Source organism: Elephas maximus, chromosome 1 (assembly GCF_024166365.1).
Source record: "Elephas maximus indicus isolate mEleMax1 chromosome 1, mEleMax1 primary haplotype, whole genome shotgun sequence".
Classification (NCBI taxonomy): Eukaryota; Metazoa; Chordata; class Mammalia; order Proboscidea; family Elephantidae; genus Elephas; species Elephas maximus.
This window is the reverse complement of record NC_064819.1, coordinates 214,935,371-214,953,468: the sequence shown is the minus strand read 5'-3', so window position 1 is coordinate 214,953,468 and position 18,098 is coordinate 214,935,371. Positions and strand designations below refer to the sequence as shown.

Here is an 18,098-nt window from a genome sequence, read left to right as displayed (position 1 = left end):
GGCCCATCACCTGACTTCCCAGGTGAGCCTTTCAGTAAACACCTGAGTGAGAACTCTACCCTGAGATGGGACTCCCAGAACCTTAGCGTTCTGACCCCACCAATTCTAAGAAATTCGGCTAGTGTATTCTAAGGAAATTTGACCTTTTAGAAGCCAGCACCAAAGAGTTGATTTTTTTTTTAATTAACAAAGCAAATATCTATACCTCTATTCTTTTTACTCCTTTTCATTTGCTTGTTTCTATTGTTATTATTATTAATTCACCCTTTGTGTTCATTTTTTAAAGTAGGAAGTTGCAGCATAAGAAAAACAACCCCAGAAATCAACCTGTGCCTCAATTTAAAAGGTACTTCTTTGCTTATCAGCTCTGCTAAACCCCTTTTTGCATCCAGAAATAGACCCATTTGGTCTTCCTTCTAAGGAGCCCTGGTGGCGCAGTGGTTAAAGCAATAGACCGCTAACCAGAAGGTTGGTGGTTAACAACCACCAACAGCTCCGCAGGAGAAAGATGTAGCTGTCTGCTTCCATAGAGATTTATAGACTTGGAAACCCTATGGGGTCACTATGAGTCGGAACTGACTTGCTGGCAGTGGGTTTTGTTTGGTTTTGGTCTTCCCTCAACTCCTTAAACACAGCCTGCCTGACTGAGCCTGCAATTGCAAGTAATATTGCCCTTCCTGCTAAGCTATCTGAGCTGCCAGCTAAAAATCTTTCCCAAGGCGTTAATTAGCTTGAAATGAAGAACAAAGTTAGGAGAGCAACAAATGAGCAAAGGTTTGTTCTTCCTAACAATAGTCAGTCTCTATGTAGGAAATGACACAAACCAAAAACCAGCAAGCCCCTCAGTCGGTCCATGCAGTGAAGAAAGTGGGCAGAGACACCAAATGCAAACCTGCTTTAACACTACCACGTGGTCCAGACACTTTCACAGGACTCCTCACTAAGGTGCTGCAAATGGTTAACGTGCACGGTGCTAACCGAAAGGTTGGATGTCCGAGCCCACCAAGTTGAGCTTTGGAAGAAAGGCCTGGCTATCTACTTCTTAAAAAATAAGCCATTGAAAACCCTATGCGAGCACAGTTTGACACACACAGGGTCGCCGTGAATCAGAGTCCAATCAACAGCAACTGTTTTTTTATTTTGTTTTTTACTCTGGGCAACAGCATGACAAGAATACACATTGTCCAAACTATGTCTTGGATCGGTGAGATTAAAGCTATCTACTTTATACACTTATACAAGGAGCCCTGCTGGTGCAGTGGTTAAGCGATTGGCTGCGAACCAAAAGGTCGGCAGTTTGAACCCACCAGTCACTTTGCAGGAGAAAAATGTGGCTGTCTGCTTCCCTAAAGATTTACAGCTTTGGGGCAGTTCTACTTTGTTCTATAGGATTGCAATGAGAGTCAGAATTGACTTGACAGCAATGGGTCTTTAAAGATTTCTATTCTTCTGGTCTGACTTTTCCTCTTCTTTCATCATCTAAGTCAAAAGAAAACTTGGCTGCTATCTTAGTTTGGTTCCCGCTTCCCCCCAGAAGCAGACCCTGAGACAAGGACTCAAGTATACATAGTTTGTTTTGGGGTGATCCCAGAAAACACTGATGGGGGGTGAGGAGCCAAGGCAGGGAAGGAAAGGCAGACAATAAAGGGTCCTTATCGAATGGTCTGGCTGAGACTGGAGGGACCCTGGAGGTCATGGCCTCCGGACTCTCTGTTAGCCCAAAACTAAAGCCATTCTCGAAGCCAACTCTTCAGACAAAGATTAGATTGGGCTCTAAGACATAAAATGATACTGGTGAAGAGCGTGCTTCTTAGCTCAAGTAGACACATGAGACCATGTGGGCAGCTCCTGTCTGGAGGTGAGATGAGAAGGCAGAGGGGGAAAGGAGCTGGTTGACTGGACATGGGGAATACTGGGTGGAGAGGAGTGTGCTGCCACTTTGAAGGAATAGCAACTAGGATCACATAACAATCTGTGTATAAGTTTTTGTATGAGAAACTGACTTGAATTGTAAACTTTCACATACAGCACAATTTTTTAAAAAATTAGGAAAAAAGGGTCCTCATCAGACAAGTTATCACTGAATCATTTACTGGGGAATCTGAGAAGCAGTTTAAGATGCTCCCCTCAAAGGTAGCTCTAAGAGAGGGAGGGTTTACATACCAGCAGAGCCTTGGTGACAAAGTGCTAAGAGCTTGGCTGTTAACTAACCAAAAGGTCAGCAGTTCGAATCCAACAGGTGCTCCTTGGAAGCCCTATGGGGCAATTCGACTTTGTCTTATAAGGTCACTAAGAGTTGAAATCAACTCAGTAGCAATGGTTTTTTTTGTTGTTTTTTTTTTTTTTGAATCACTGGTTGTGTGCCCCTAGAGGCTGGCACTTCCTGCCTTGGCTGGGTTCTGTCAACCAGAGAAAGCCCTGAGGCAAAGGAATGCAGTTACCTGCCGGCCTCTGTGCACTGAAGTGCTGATGGCAGGGAATGTGGGTGGGGTACCAACAGCCTCTGCTACAGCTAAAATTGGGATTATCTCCCAAGGGTACTTAAACCAGAGGCAACCATGTTTGTTAGATGATACTACCTACTGCATAATACAAACTGGAGTTCTTTTCTACCAACTTATCCTTCAAGAAAGAGTCAACTTATATTTAAATTCTGTAAGATCTCATATTATGGAACACTGTCAACTGCTGTCTTAATTTGAAACAGCAAAGTACTGTTTAAGGAAGACACAATAATCTGAAAGGGCTTCCATCCATATACAACTATTGAAGGTCAAGCAAACAAATACAAACGTGGTAATCAACTTCCAACCTCAATTGTTCTTCTTTTAATCAACTTCCAACCTCAAGTGTTGGATAGCAGAGCAACTCCAAGGGCAGAAAAAAAAAAAAGTAAGCGGACAAAGGCCATTAGCAAAATCTTCAAATGTGATAATACAAATAAGGAAACACAGAATGAGGCTCATCTTAACTAGCAATTATAGAAACTGTGAATAAAACAATATGTGTTACTCACAATTTGATATCGCCTGGACCTCAGAAAAACAGACATATTTATACACAACTGATGGCATTAAAGCCTGACACAATCCTTCTGTAAAGCATTTAGCAATACATGTCAGGAACCCGAAAATTAGGCCTCTTGTCCCAGAAATTCTATTTCAAAGAACTTATAAGAAATAAATAACTGAAGTGAAGGGAGATTATCATTATTGCAAATATTTACAATGCACTCATTAGAGGGGTTGCCACAGGGGTTGCCATAAGTCAGAAGGGATTCAATGGCAACTGGTTTAGAGTAGTGTCCGGAGTTCTCAACCAGGAGCAATACTGTACCCAGGAGACATTTGACAATGTCTGGAGACATTTTTTGTTTGACATAATTGGTGGACAAAGGCCAGTGATAACCGCTAAACATACTACAATGTACAGAACAAGAGAGTTATCTGGTCCAAATGGCAGTATCGCCATGGTTGAGAAACCTTGCTTTATATCTATTAGCTCAAGTAATCGTCACAAAAACTCCATGGTTAGTCCTGTATCATCTCCATTTTACTGATCAAAACACATGATTTTTCATTGCATTATTATCCATAGTAGTGAAAAACTAGAAATAAACCAAATACCAAAAACAGGTTAAGAGTTAAATTATGGCATACTTAATAGTAATATGGAAAGTACCCATGAAACAACATAAAACTAAAAAGCCACAGCAAAAAATTAGAAATATTTTATCATTATAATTAAGAATGAATATAGACTAAATGAAAATTACTATTGTGTTAAAACAGTATAAACAGAAATAGATCTCTTGTCTTTTCTGATATTCTTTAATTTTTTTTTTTTTAAAGAAAAAACACTCAAAAATAGCAGTTAGGATACTGGATATTTTGGGTAGGAATGGAAAAGTGGAATTTTTGTGAATATGGAATCCTAACCTTAATCTTAATCTTAACCTTAAGGATATTCTTATCCTTAACAGGCTAAGAATACAATTTGTTAATATCAAGAAATTAGGGAAAAGAATTTCCATGGGATAGCACCAAACAATTTGTTAATATCAAGAAATTAGGGAAAAGAATTTCCATGGGATAGCACCAAACAATTAGTGCTTTAAATTCTGAAGTCATAACACTTCCGTTCAATGTGAGGCTGAATAAACTAGACTTCCCATCTACCTTTCTTTCCATATTTTAGTTATATATTGGCACACTTTTGCCTACAGAGAGTGGGCAAAAGAATCAAATTTAAATTCAGCTAAGTCTGAATTATTTTAGCAGCTCTATTATGTAAGCTTAAGGTAAACTGCTGTTTTAAATTTATTACTATTAGTAGTAATAGTAGTAACATTGTTACTATTATTAGGAATATTTATTGAATGAATTACTACATGGATTACTATGGAATCTAATCCTCACGATGGCCATATGACCAAATGGTCTTCTTGCCCCCCTTTTTCAGCAGAGATCAGACACTTAAAATTAAGCAACTTGCCCAGGTCTTAGAGAACTAATAAATGGAAGTACGGGGATTGGAATTCAGGCAGTCTAACTCCAAAACTCAAGTGTTGAAATCAGAATTTAATGTGCAACATGTTTGAGGGCCCTGGTGGCACAGCGGTTACGAGTTTGGCTGCTAACCAAAAGGTTGACAGTTCAAATCCACCAGCAGCTCCTTGGAAACCCTATGGGACCGTTCTACTCTGTCCTATAGGGTCAGTATGAGTCGGAATCAACTCAGTGGCAACAGGGAAGCTTGGGGGTGAGAAGGAGGAAGGGAAAGATAGGCTTCTGCCCTTCCTCCTCTCCCTGCAGCAATGATCTGATCACATCTGTTATTTAAAAAAAAATCCAAATCCATTGCCGTAGAGTCGGTTTCAACTCATAGCAACCCTATAGGACAGGGTAGAACTGCTCCATAATCTTTATGGAAGCAGACTGCCACATCTTTCTCCTGTGGAGCAGCTGGTTAGTTCAAACCACCAACCTTTCAGTTAGCACCTGAGCACTTAACCACTACACCACCAGGGCTCCTTATATTTGCCATTTGAAAAGAGAACCCATTGCCATCTAGTTGATTACAACTCATAGTGACCCTATAGGACAGAGTAGAACTGCCCCACAGGATTTCCAAGGAGCTGCTGGGAGATTCAAACTGCTGACCTTTTGGTTAGCAGCAGAACCTTTAATATCTGCCATATGGGATGGAAAACCTAGCTTCTGAAGTAAGTTTACTCATTTGCCTCTGTACATATAACAACGAATTGACCAAGTGACTCTCACTTTAAATAATTATTTTTAAAATCAACCAGTATGGATAAATAAATGTTTTTGCCAAAAAACAGCTGAGTGGATTCAAAGGAGAAAGCATAAGGCTATCAGAGTTTCTGCACAAGTCCAGAGATAAATGATTCAAAGCCAGGGGATTTTTATCTGGTCCTTATCTCCCCAATGACTATTCCGTTCTCATGTATTTGAGGATAAAAAAATAAGTCCACATCCTGTTAATAGGAAAATGGGTACCTTGGAATAAGTGACAGAAAGACTGTCTGCTTAAGCAATTTAAGCATCTGTTTCAAGAAAGCTGAAGAGGAATGGATAGGAAGGTTAAATATAAAACACTATTTGTAGATATTAAATTGCTCAGCTTCTATGTCTCCAGTCTAGTCTTTATCTAGCTAGAGCCTATGTTACAAAATGAAGTCACTGAAAACAAAAGGCTGTGATCTCCTGAGATGCCTGAAGCACAGATTAACTTAACAAATTACAGGGATCAAGATACTAATAACATATCATCATGAGGAACTGAGGGGGGATGTGGCACAAGGAGAAGTACCAGCTTCTACCTCGAGGAGCCACAGCAACTAAAAGCAGCCTATAGGTTGGTGTGCGGGAGTCAAGAACAACAACTTGTCTCCAAATTCCACACCTACACACTCTCCTATTTAAGGAGGCTGAAATGTCAGAGAGTAAGCCTGCAGGTGAGGAAAGTGGAAAACGTCCTTTGTGTGTACAGACTGCATTTCTTCCTGCCCTATGTATGAGTCTCTGACAAATTGTGAGCAAATCTTATCAAAACGTAACCTTTTTAATACACATGATGATTTAGCTATATAAAGAAATCCTAATGTGGATTTCCAAGCTTTTAGGGTTTTTTCTTTTTTTTTTTTAAATTGTGGAAAATATATAACAAAACCCTTGCCATCTCAACATCTTTTACATATATTAATTCAGTGACATTAATTACGGTCATCATGTTGGGCAACCATCACCATTATCCCTTTCCATATTTTCCATCGCCCTTCACAGGAACTCAGTGAGTGGCTCCTAAGCAACGACGCCCCCTTTCTCCCTCCCTCCCGCCCCTGGTACACACTAATAGACTTTGGTTTCTACACATTTGCCTATTGTGAGATTTCATGTAAGTAGGATCATATAATATTTGAACTTTTCTGACTTATTTCACTCTAAACTGTGTGTTTCAAAGAGATTATAAATGTGAATAAAGTCTGACTCCCTTCGGATTATTTGGACATCCATCTCATTCGCTGGAAACCCTGGTGGTGCACTGTTAAGTGCTATGGCTGCTAACCAAAAGATCGGCAGTTCAAATCCACCAGGCGCTCCTTGGAAACTCTACGGGTCAATTCTACTCTGTCCGGCAATGGGTTTGGCTCTGTTTGGTTTTATTAGGACCTATGCCATAAAAAAAAAAAAAATGCCATACCAGTTGTTAAATATTTGGAATAGTACCTTTCCTGAATATACTACAAATAATTGAGATAAATACCATATCTCATAAAATCCAAAGGATTGATGATAGGTAATTATTTTCATTAATGATAGGGTTCCCATTGCTGTCGAGTTGATTTCGACTCATAGCAACTCTACAGAACAGAGGAGAACTGCCCCACTGGGTTTCCATGGAGCAGCTGGTAGATCCAAACTGCCAACCTTTTGGTTAGCAACCAAGCTCTTAGCTACTATACCACCAGGGCTCCAAATGATAGAGTACTACGAATATATTCATCAAATTTTACCTTTTGAAAATAACCTTCTCCCTTTCCAGTTTTAGGAAGGCAGATGAAGCCTGAAAATTTTGTTTCAAAATTTAAGTATCAGAGAAATCAGCCCAACTTGCTCTGTGGGTAAACTTGCAACTGTGAACAACTCAGAAGTGGGGGGTGACAATGGCTGCACAACTTGAAGAATGTAATCAATGTCACTGAATTGTACATGTAGAAACTACTGAACTGGTGTATGTTTCGCTGTGTATATTCTCGGCAACAACAAAATAAATAAAATTAAAAAAAAGAAAAAAAAACTCGCAACTGTGACTGTATATGAGGTTATACCCAATCGGTCCAAAATGAGAAGGAAAATATAATTGCTATCGTATACAAAATTTATAAAATGGTATCAATTTCATTTAGTGCCCTGCCAGTTCCCTTCCACCGCAGAGCTCGCTTTTCCTGGTGCCCCTGCTTTGTTGATGTCCTGTGCATGTGCCTACCTTGCTTATTGGGTAATCCGTCCCTGCTCAGGACCAGGCACATACACAGTACTTCTGAAAGTCAACACTGACTATAAAACACCAGCCCTAGCAGCTGGAAACCAGCTGCACACATGAGTCTAACTCAGTCCACTCCAGGGTCAGAGAAAGGCACTGTGTTTTCATTCAGTTAGGTCTGCTAAAATATGCAAACAGGATTCTAGAGCCTGATTGGATGCTGCAGCCCAGAAAACCGTACAGTCTCCCTTAACTTGCATGGTCATTTCACTGCAAGAGCTTTTTCATGTGCTAATTACTGTGTGGAAATCCTGGTGGCGTAGTGGTTAAGTGCTGTAGCTGCTAACCAAACGGTTGAATCCTCCAGGCACACCCTGGAAACTCTACAGGGCAGTTCTACTCTGTCCTATAGGGTCGCTTTGAGTCGGAATCGACTCGACGGCACTGGGTTTGGTTTGTTTTTTAATTATTGTGTCAATTTTAGCCTACTTGATGCCATTCACGCTACACTGTTGACCCAGGTTGCTTGGCTTTAAGATGTTTTTGTGGCTGTTCTTTATTTTATGGACTCCTCCTATAATCAGCCTATCAACAGGTGTATCTTATTTGTCAGTGTGTCAATGTTTAACAGCACTCAAGTCTACTACCCTTCTAATTTACTGCTCCAGATCTAGAAACTGAACACCCAGAAAACACTCTAAAAGTGGGACTGGAAGCTTCAGGAGACCCTAGTAGCTCAGTGATAGAATTCTCCCTTTCCGTGCTAGAGCCCAGGCAGAATTCCAGCCAGGGCACCTCATGCGCAGCTACCACCTGCCTGTCAATGGAGTTTTGTGTGTTGCTATAATGCTGAACAAGTTTCAGCAGAGCTTCCAGATTAAGATGGACCAGGAAGAAAGGTCTGGCAATCTACTTCCAAAAAATCAGTCAGTGAAAACCCTATGGATCACAATGGTCCAACCCACCACCAATCATGAGGATGGTGCAGGACCAAGCGGCATTTCATTCCATTGTGCATGGGGTCACCATGAGTCAGGGGTCAACTCAAAGGCAGCTAACAACAACGAGGGCTTCACTGGCTTTATCCAGCACACACAGGGGTCCTGGACTGCTGGTGAGAGGAACCATTAAGTTTAAAACAGAATTTAAAACACCCCAGCACCTCCATCAACTACCAGAGGACCCAGAAAACAGCAGGTACTCAATAAATGTTCACTGAATAAACTGCGAAGCATTTATTTTTGGATCCTTGATCCTCTTTTGCTGAGCTGCGTGTGGTATCGATGAGCTTGACAGAAAAGTGAGCACTACTCTACTTAAGGACATGTAAACAGATGAGAAACTTTTTTAAATTACAGGAAAATCAATGTTTTACTTTCCCTCTAATACAAACCCAACATGGTAAGAACTGTTCAGCCATCATAACACACCAGGCAAATTTAACTTACTGAATGACTTCCAAATTATGAAAAGTAAATGTCAATTTTTTATTCAGTAATCACGAGTGCGTTTTACCTCCAACACCATTAATTTTATTTAGATCTCATTGTTTAGAGACATTCTGCAGTACAAGGCCTATCAACAAATTCAGCAAATCCGCAGCGTGCAATCTTGAGGACTTATTTTTCATAGTGCATACTTCGTTTAGCCACAAAATAGATTCTCATCAGAAAACGTAAGATTCTCCTTGTAACAGAGGAAGAAATGTTTGGAAGGAAGTAGAGAGAAGAAGGTCCAGAGGGACATGGAGAAGGAAAAGAAGAACTGTTTCCTCAATCCACTTGCAAAAATTTTCTTTTGAAAAACTCATAGGAGCAAAGATAGAATGTAATCATTATTTTAAAAAATTCCTGAGGAAAATAAAATGTAATAATTATTTTTATTTCAAGGTGGTTTTTTTCCTCATTTATCTCCCAAGCATCCTATAAACCACTGACCCCCAAAAACTATACTTTCCCTACTATAACACTGCTTATTCGGCATTAGAAAAATAAATATTCATTAATAAGTAAATCAGCAGTTCTCACAGAGGCAAGCTGGAAGAACGGCCTTGCAATCTACTTCCAAAAAATTAGCCACAGAAAACCCTATGGAGCACAGTTCTACTCTGACACACATGGGGTCGCCAAGAATCAGAATCGATGCCACGGCAACCGGTTAAATAGTTATCAGCATATTGGCAGATGCCAGACTACACTGATGGGTTGGAGTTCTCTAGGAAGAAAGTGAATCTGTTTGGGAACAAATTTCTTCTGCTAAACACAATCTGGTTAAATGCTTGGCTGATAACCAAAAGCTTGGTGGTTCAAACCCACCCAGCAGCTCCACAGGAAAAAAGACTTGGAAATCTGCTCCCATCAAGATTACAGCCTAGGTAACCCTATGGGGCAGTTCTACTCGGTCACATGTGGCTGCTATAAGTCAGAATCGCCTCAACAGCACAATAATAACAGTGCCAGGAAAGGTGTTATTGCCAAGAAGGCAAAACAGAAGCACAAGGCATAGAGAGTCAAAGAGGCAAATAGGCCGGGTTAAAAGCCAAGAGACTGACTCTGGTAGCAGGTTCCCTGCAAGGAGCTGGCTGGGCCAGGGGAAAAAAGGGTCAGTTTTGATATGACAGGAGTGGTTTCTCAGAGGACCAAGAGCACTGCCATCTGATGAGGCATTTCCATTGATGATATGCAAGTGACCTGGAAGAATTTGTGTGAGATGCCTATCTTCCAACTGCTGTGTAACCCGGCCTCTCCAAGTATCTGTGCCTCTCCAGGTATCCAGATCAGCGGCATTCAACTGGTTATCTATCGTGTCTCCAGACTCCTATGACAGTTCTCCTCTATTTGGAGAAAAAGACCTCTCTGCAGACTAAATAAAGCTTTTTATATTAAAAAAAAAAAAAAAATTTTTTTTTTTTTTTTATGTAAGGCAAATAGGTCATACAGCACACGATCATATGGGAGGCTGCATGCCTTTGCCTCTGCCTGCGTTCCTTGCTATCAAGTAGCAAAATCCTTTCTGAACACATGAAACTGAACTTTGAAACCAGCAAAACATTTTGGGCACCCTGCCACCAAGTTATTCTCCAAGCAACTGCAGGCCATTTGGTGTCCCCTATAGCTCTGTATTTCCTGCCACTTACTGGAACTGTGAGTAAATGAGCCCAGCATGTAGTTACAGTTTTGAAGCTTTGATGTGAAAAACTGCTAACGGATTCAGGTGGAAGGGTAAGGGCAAATGTAAGTTTTCAGTGTGGCAGTGTATACAGGGCCTCATTTAATGTTACTTCTCACCTTCATTTAATATCTAAGTTGGTTTTTTTTTCCTGTATTAACTTGAAAGCCACTACTAACATAAACAGCCACCACTTGCTATAGTCATTACTACAATGGATTGTAAGGAGTCCTGGTGGCAAAACGGTTAGGCACTCAGCAACTAGCTAAAAGGCGGGCAGTTCAAACCCACCCAACAGCTCTTTGACAATCTGCTTCCATAAATATTATAGCCTAGAAAACCATTTAGGGCAGTTCTACATGGCACGTGGGGTCGCCATTAGAAGAAAATCAACTCAACGGCATCCAACAACAATAACACAATGTGCACATAGTTTTTCATTCATACACCTTTGAAGACTTACAGCACCACCATTGTTCCCATTTTGCAAATGAGGAAACAGAGGGTCCAGACACAGCATAGCTGGGATTCAATGTCAAGTCTAAATCCCGCTGCTCTTTCTGCTAACTCTAACATGTTCCATAAATTATAAGGAAAATGGGTTATTGTACAAGTAATTCTGGGGGTTTACCATCCCTATGAAAATAATTTATCAGTATATGAAAATGTAATAAAATACTGAGGGCTCCTAAATAATTATTAGTCTCAGCAGAGTTTGGGATGATGACAGCTTCCACATTATCCAATACGGAGAGAGAAAATACAAAATCTAAATCCAACGACTTGAGCCTCTGTCCCAGAGATCCATAAATAATGTCTATCTTTCAAGTTAAAAGTTAATTGTCTTAAAAGCCAAAGGAAATTCAAATAAATCATTTTAAAATCTGCCATCTTATAGGAATTTCCTTCAGAAACATTAAGAGTTTAAAAGGCAAGAAATTCAAGCAATGTATGAAAACGCAATTTGCTGACGAATGCATCCAAAGACTGGATAAACACATGCATGAAAGTTCAATGCCACAAAAAAGAAATACAATTATATACTACTCTTCATGTTTCTACTGACTGTGGATGGCAATTTAACAGTAAAAGCATATTTGCCCCACCAATTCCCCAAGTGAGCCAAGATATATATATATATATATATATATATATATATATATATATATATATATATATATATACACATGTTATTTTTTAAATGGGATGCCACTACTATAAACTTGTTGCCATTGAGTCGATTCCGACTCATAGCAACTCTGTAGGACAAAGTAGAACTGCCCCGTAGGGTTTACAGGGAGCTGGTGGATTCGAACTGCCAGCCTTTTTGGTAAGCAGCCGTAGCAATTAAACCCTATGCCACCAGGGTTTCCACCACTACTATAGGCTGGTTTTAATTTTGTTTCAAAAATTTTAAAAAATATACATCTGGGAACTCAGATATAAAACTATAAATTTTATCTTCACTGAAAAAAATGGCAGGACAAACAACCGTTAAGAATGGTTACAGGTGGAGGGAGGGTAGGAGAACAATTTCCCACTTTACTTTGTACAATTTTTATCCAGCATTGAAATTTTTTTAACAAGGAGACCGATCACTGAAGCTGTCTTTTTCAGATATTTCAAAAAGATTACTAAAAGCCAGATTCCGAATCAAATGTCGCTTATAATAAAATGCTTCCTTAATTTGAAAGCAACTCCACCGAGAGCCACATTAATTCCTGGCCAACTCACAATCTACGTCTCAACGCTCTGTGGTTTAAACAGGAAGTTCGACCTGTGTTCCTTTAGTCCTAGACTAAATTTCACTTCAGTACAATGGTAGAACTAGGCTATGACTCACCTTCCTCTGCAAAACAATGAAAGTTCTAGTTCAGTAGGAAAAAACTACTTGAGTTGCCGGTTCACTGAACTGCTCAAATCAACGTCAAAATATTGGGGCAGAAGCGGGCAGTCCCTGTGCCCAGACCATACATAAATCCTGCACCAGTCCCACCAATGGCCCTCCAACCAAATCCTGAATTTCTGAGTGTTTAGAACATGAAGCACCTGGTGCCTCCTAACTAGGGGTCAGAGAATCCACGCATTTCAAGTAAAAAATGCCAAGGAAAAATACAACTAAGACAATGACGAGGTCACAGACTCAGTTTACATAGCATAATTCAGTTTAAGTACCACAATGGATGGAATGTTTGATTTCCTATTCCTAGGCTCTAAGTAGTAGGTAGGCAAGGCTTATTATCAACTGTTGCGATTTTTTATCATTTTTACAGAGCTTATCATTCCTTTTATTTACCTGCAACTGTTACTGCAGTTTGCAAAGTGCTTTTAAATGTGTTACATCATTAATCCTGACCACAGCTCCCAGAGGGGTTTACTGGTTGGAGACTCAGGCTCTGAGGTTCAGTGATCTACTCATGCAGTCAATGAATGGCAGTCAGTGAACCTCCGAGCCTAGGTCTCCAACAGGTAAAACCTTCCAGGGAGCTGTGGTCTTTCACCCTGCAGAGCCACCGGGTGGATTCAAACTACCCACATTTTGGTTAGCAGTTCAGCACTTAACCCTTGCACCACCAGTCAACTGAATAGATGAAAGAATAAAAAAATTATAGAAAACCTCAGCAACCGAGAAGGACCCAACCCTCCTGAAGTTCCAACACAAAAGATGAGCTCTTTAAGAATAAGCTACTGAACTAGAAACTAACCCGTGCACAGGGCCATCCTGCTAGAGAACCTCCTGGAAGTGTCCCCAACCAGCCCCCCACACACTACATTCTCTCTCACTCACACACACACAAGCCCCTGATGAAATTCTTATTCCCAATATTCTCAACCTGCCTTGTTTAACAAGGATACCATCAACCACAGGTCTTCTCTCTTCTGTGAGGTCTGCTCAACGTCCACCCAGATTAGCCTGCTCCTCTATGATTCCTTCCTAAAGCTTCTTCCCAAATGACAGCTGATCCTCAGATGGCCACAGTCCAATATAACATACTCTCCTACAGCACACAGACTAGAATCTAAGCCTCTGTCTAATCCTCTTCCAGCCTTCCTGTTCCTCAGGGAAATTTATCCATTAACTCCACAAGCAGGTACTCAGCCTCTCCAGCTTGCCAAGCACACAGTTAGGTGCTGGGGTTCAGAGGTGATAAAATTCGTTTCTTGTCCCTCTCTTCAGGGATCTTACAGTCTAGTGGGAAACTGTGATAGTTGTGTTGTGTGTCAACCTGGCTCGGCCGTACCTCCCAGCAGTTTGGCAGATACTAGAGTGGCTGCTCTTCCAAAATGTAATATAATGTAATCATTTTCCATGATGCGATCAACCAATCAGCTGAAATGAGAATTTCACTGGGGGTATGGCCTTCCTCTAGTATATAAGTGGATGTTCTGGCAAAGCTCATTCCTTCTCTGAACTCTGTACTCTTCTGCTCACTTGATCTCCAGTTCCTGGGATGTAAGCTTGCAGAAGCCTCCAGTCTGCCACTTGACCTGCAGACTTTGGATCTGCCAGCCCCCTCAATCCCATGAGCCACTTCCTTGAAGTAAATCTTTCTCTCTCAATATGTATGTGTGTGTGTGTATCTCCAAGTATATACATATTTTTATATATATCCTGTTATCACCAAGTTGATTACAACACATATCGACCCTGTAAGACAGAGGATAACTGCCCCATACGGTTTCCAACACTGTAATCTTTACGGAGAGGCTGGTGGGTTCAAACCACCAACGTTACGGTTAGCAGCGCAGTGCTTAACCACTGCACCACCAGGGCTCCGTACACACACACACACACACGCGCATGCGCGTCTGGTTTTGCAACTCTAGAGAACCCAGGAACTAACAACACCTCTCCTGCGCTTCACCTTGTCTACACATCAGAATGGCTTGGACAGCCCTTCAAAAGCTATTATAGTTAATCAAGCCTCAGACCAGTTAAAGCAGACTCTCTGAGGGTGGGGCTCCAGCAGTAGTAATTTCTAAAACCACCCTGGTGATTCTAATGTGGAGCTAAGGTTGAGAATCTCTATTTAACCCATCCGTTTTCTCAAAAGCAAACAGTTGACACAGATCCTACCAACTGACAAGAAGGCAGGAAGGGTGGCAAGGGAAAGCAGGGCCTCCCAGAAGTGGCTACCTGGGCAGGGACAATTGTGTGTACATTACTAAAAAAAAAATGTCTGGAAATCCTATAATGCCATGGAATAATTTTTTATTTCACATGTTCAAGACATTTCCTTTTTTTACTTTGGTCTCCTTTAATTAGATTATTTTTAACATTTGGTAATTTGTTCGTAGACACTAAGATTATGGAAAGAAAATGAAATACTTAACAAAAGTTTAGGGTAAATATTTTAATATAAAAAGAACCTGTAACAACTATACATGCATAATCCATAGATTTCAACATATTCAATTCTCCCCCATTATAGCTCAATGGGTACCCAAGAGGCAAATAATCTAAATTAGATCACAACAATCTAGATGAGAACATACCAGCCAAGGACTGGTAATTTTAAAAATAACACTCAAGGCTAATTTTGAGCAAATATATATTTTCAGTTTACTTCATTTTATTATGTTCTATTATTCCCTTTAGGTTCTGCAACAGTCATTTGAAACATCAACCTCTTAACTGTCAAAAGTTTAAAGCGAAACATTTAATGGTTTCACCCCTTATACTTTGAGGTCAGTAAATAATAGACATCTCAAGGCTTAATCTATCATAGAGACTGCTCTGAATACCAAAAATGGCCATGTGTTCCACCAGAATATGCCATCCATAAAAATATACTTTTTTATAGCTTTATTTCTATCAAGATCACCAAGATCTACCCCTCAGATACATGAAAACATTCAGTTCAGTAACAAGAGAAAGCTTAGGCCCTTGTGGAATTTGAAGTCATGTACACATGAGTTTTCTATTTTTATTAAAATAACACACCGTAAAATATTTATTTAAAAAAGAATGCCTTCTGTCTTCCTAAAGCCTTTGGACTGCTCAGAGGGCAGAAAAGAATGCCATCAAAAAAGAATCAAGACTCAATCAGCACAGGATTTAAGCATATGTAAAACAGTAGTCTACTCAGTAAAGGTTTGCACGTTTATTCTAATTGTCTTCTGATTTCAAGGGCTATAAGTAACTCAGACCCTATGGCGCAAGACATACGCAGAGAAGTGAGACTATTAATATTAACACCAGCAAACGAAACAAGATTAGTGTCAAAAAAAAAAAAAAAAACTTTAAAAAGCCATAATACTGCAATTACAAGTCCTGTGCATAGCTTTTTAAATCAGGTCCCTGAAAGGTTATTTTAATTTTCTATTAAGACCACATGATTCTTTTGAAAAAAGAGAAAAGTAACAGCCAAGAAATGAAGAGAACTATAGCACACTAATCTACTACACTTGGCCAAGAAATCTAATTTACTAAGAAAATATGGGCTGTTCCAGTCATTTCAGTTTGGACTTAAATTTGTTCCAAAGAAACAATGCTCAAAAGCACTTATTACCTCATTTGTATGGAGTTAAAAGACACTAAAAGGGAGTCGTTCCATGGTGACAATATTCACACATGATCTGTAGGGTGAAACAAGATATATCTCTTGAGTTGGTTTTTTTTCTGTTTTTGTTTTTTCCTCAGACAGCTGATACAACTGTTACATAAACATGTATGTACGTCTGAACCCATCGGAAATACTAAGTCACCGCGGAAGCAAACTCTTGAAAGAAAAGTGCACCCCCAAGTAATTATGCATCCGCGGTTCTCCAGGACGAGACTGCATTAAAACAAAAACCCCTTCCCTGATATCTCCCCCAAAAGGGGAGGACAAAAAACTACTTTTTTTTTTTTTTTTTAAATAAAGTCTCTTCTGACTATGTGGGCAACTCCTGTCTGGAGGCAAGATGAGAAGGAAGAGGGAAACAGGAGCTAGGTGAATGGACACAGGGAATACAGGGAGGAGAGGAGGAGTGTGCTATCTCATTAGGGGGAGAACAGCTAGTAGTACACAGCGAGGTGTATATAACTTTTTGTATGAGAGAGTGACTTGATTTGTAAACTTTCATTTAAAGCACAATAAATAAATAAATTTAAAAATAAATAGTCTCTTTTTAGTCAATTGAGCAAAGCAAATGCCATATGGATGAGATCTACCACTATTCCACGGTCACAGAGGGAACTTTTTGCCTCTAAACCATAGTAAACAGTCAACAGATAGTAAGTAACTTTGAAAATACAGAGAGAGAGAGTGAAACATTTTTCACAACAAACGTATGGTTCCTTGAGCGCCTTTTCCAAAGGAGCCAATAACTTCAGCAAACTGTCCCACTGTGCAGAGAATGATGAAACAGGCAGTTATGGCCTCCACTATTCAGAGGCCACAACAGCAGCGGCATCAGGAAGAAAAGGCCAGGTCTATTCCGTCACCAGCCAGGCTCTGCCTTCAGAGCTCTCTTACTTAACAAACTAGGCTCAGCAAGTGAAAGAGAGAGAAGCCTGTCTCCCACGGACATCCTCTTTTCAAAACCTCCCTGGCTGGTCCTGAGGCACGTTGACAAGCTTACCTGGTAATCGTTTGCAAGTCTGCAGAGCTATTTGCCCGGGCAAATCAAATCTGCACTTTTTCCAACGAAATGTGGTGGTGGCTGGACGGCTCATCACCTACACAGGCTTAAACGAAGAGGACAAAGATCCAGAGGAAGCAGACCACAAAAGCAGCATGCGAACTGCACACTGGGATGTCCTGTTTCTTTTGGTGTCTTTTATTTTTCCCATGAGAGGATCTGACTAAACCTAAGCCAGCCTCCTCTAAATACCAGACAGGAAGTTACACTTAGCAGTTAGTGAAAACTCTTTAGGTAGTTGTTTTGTTTTTTTTTTAATAGTCATAACTAGGGGCCTTTGAATGCTCCTCCTGGTCTACCACTGAGAGATTAAAACATTGTTTCCTGTTTTGAAGTGTTAGCTGGTAAGGGGGTACCCTCCACCTACCTCCCTACTCACCATGTCTATAAATAGAGGCTTCTGTCCTGAGTCTACAACAGGGCTGAAGAGTTCGGTTACATATTAACTATACTTCAAAGAATAAATTATACTTATTTTTCACTTTAATATGTATCTATATCTTGGAGGAATAGAACTCAAAAGGCTTTCTTGTTTATCCCTTAGAAATTATTGTTATGAAAAAATAATAAGCTTAACCATACAACACTATTAGAGAGAACCATCTTGACTCACACTTTCCAGCCCATTCAATTCTGTGTCTGCCTGCTCTCTTCCTGTCTCTTGTTGGACATGTTCTCCATAGGAAAACCATTACCCATATTATCTCGCCTGCTTTCTTATTCCTTGCCTCTTTCTCTATTCTGTTTTGAAATACAAACCTTCTATGCACAAAGATTTTCACAGACTATGTAAC

At 40.2% G+C, this 18,098-nt stretch overlaps 1 protein-coding gene across 10 annotated transcripts in view; it reads right to left on the bottom strand.

Annotated features, from left to right (window-relative positions):
* UTRN (utrophin) overlaps positions 1-18,098 on the bottom strand; it is a 610,574-nt gene that overhangs the window by 526,027 nt on the left and 66,449 nt on the right. For 4 of the 10 annotated variants that reach the window (XM_049902916.1, XM_049902945.1, XM_049902871.1 and 1 more), the window contains exon 1: positions 17,245-17,785. The exons of 4 other annotated variants lie outside the window; for them this stretch is intronic. In XM_049902916.1, coding sequence (XP_049758873.1) covers positions 17,245-17,338 — 94 coding nt within the window. In that variant the 5' untranslated portion in view covers positions 17,339-17,785. Of the gene's footprint in view, positions 1-17,244; positions 17,787-18,098 lie in introns of those variants that run through there. 2 more of the 10 variants (XM_049902878.1, XM_049902955.1) reach the window with 2 other exon arrangements.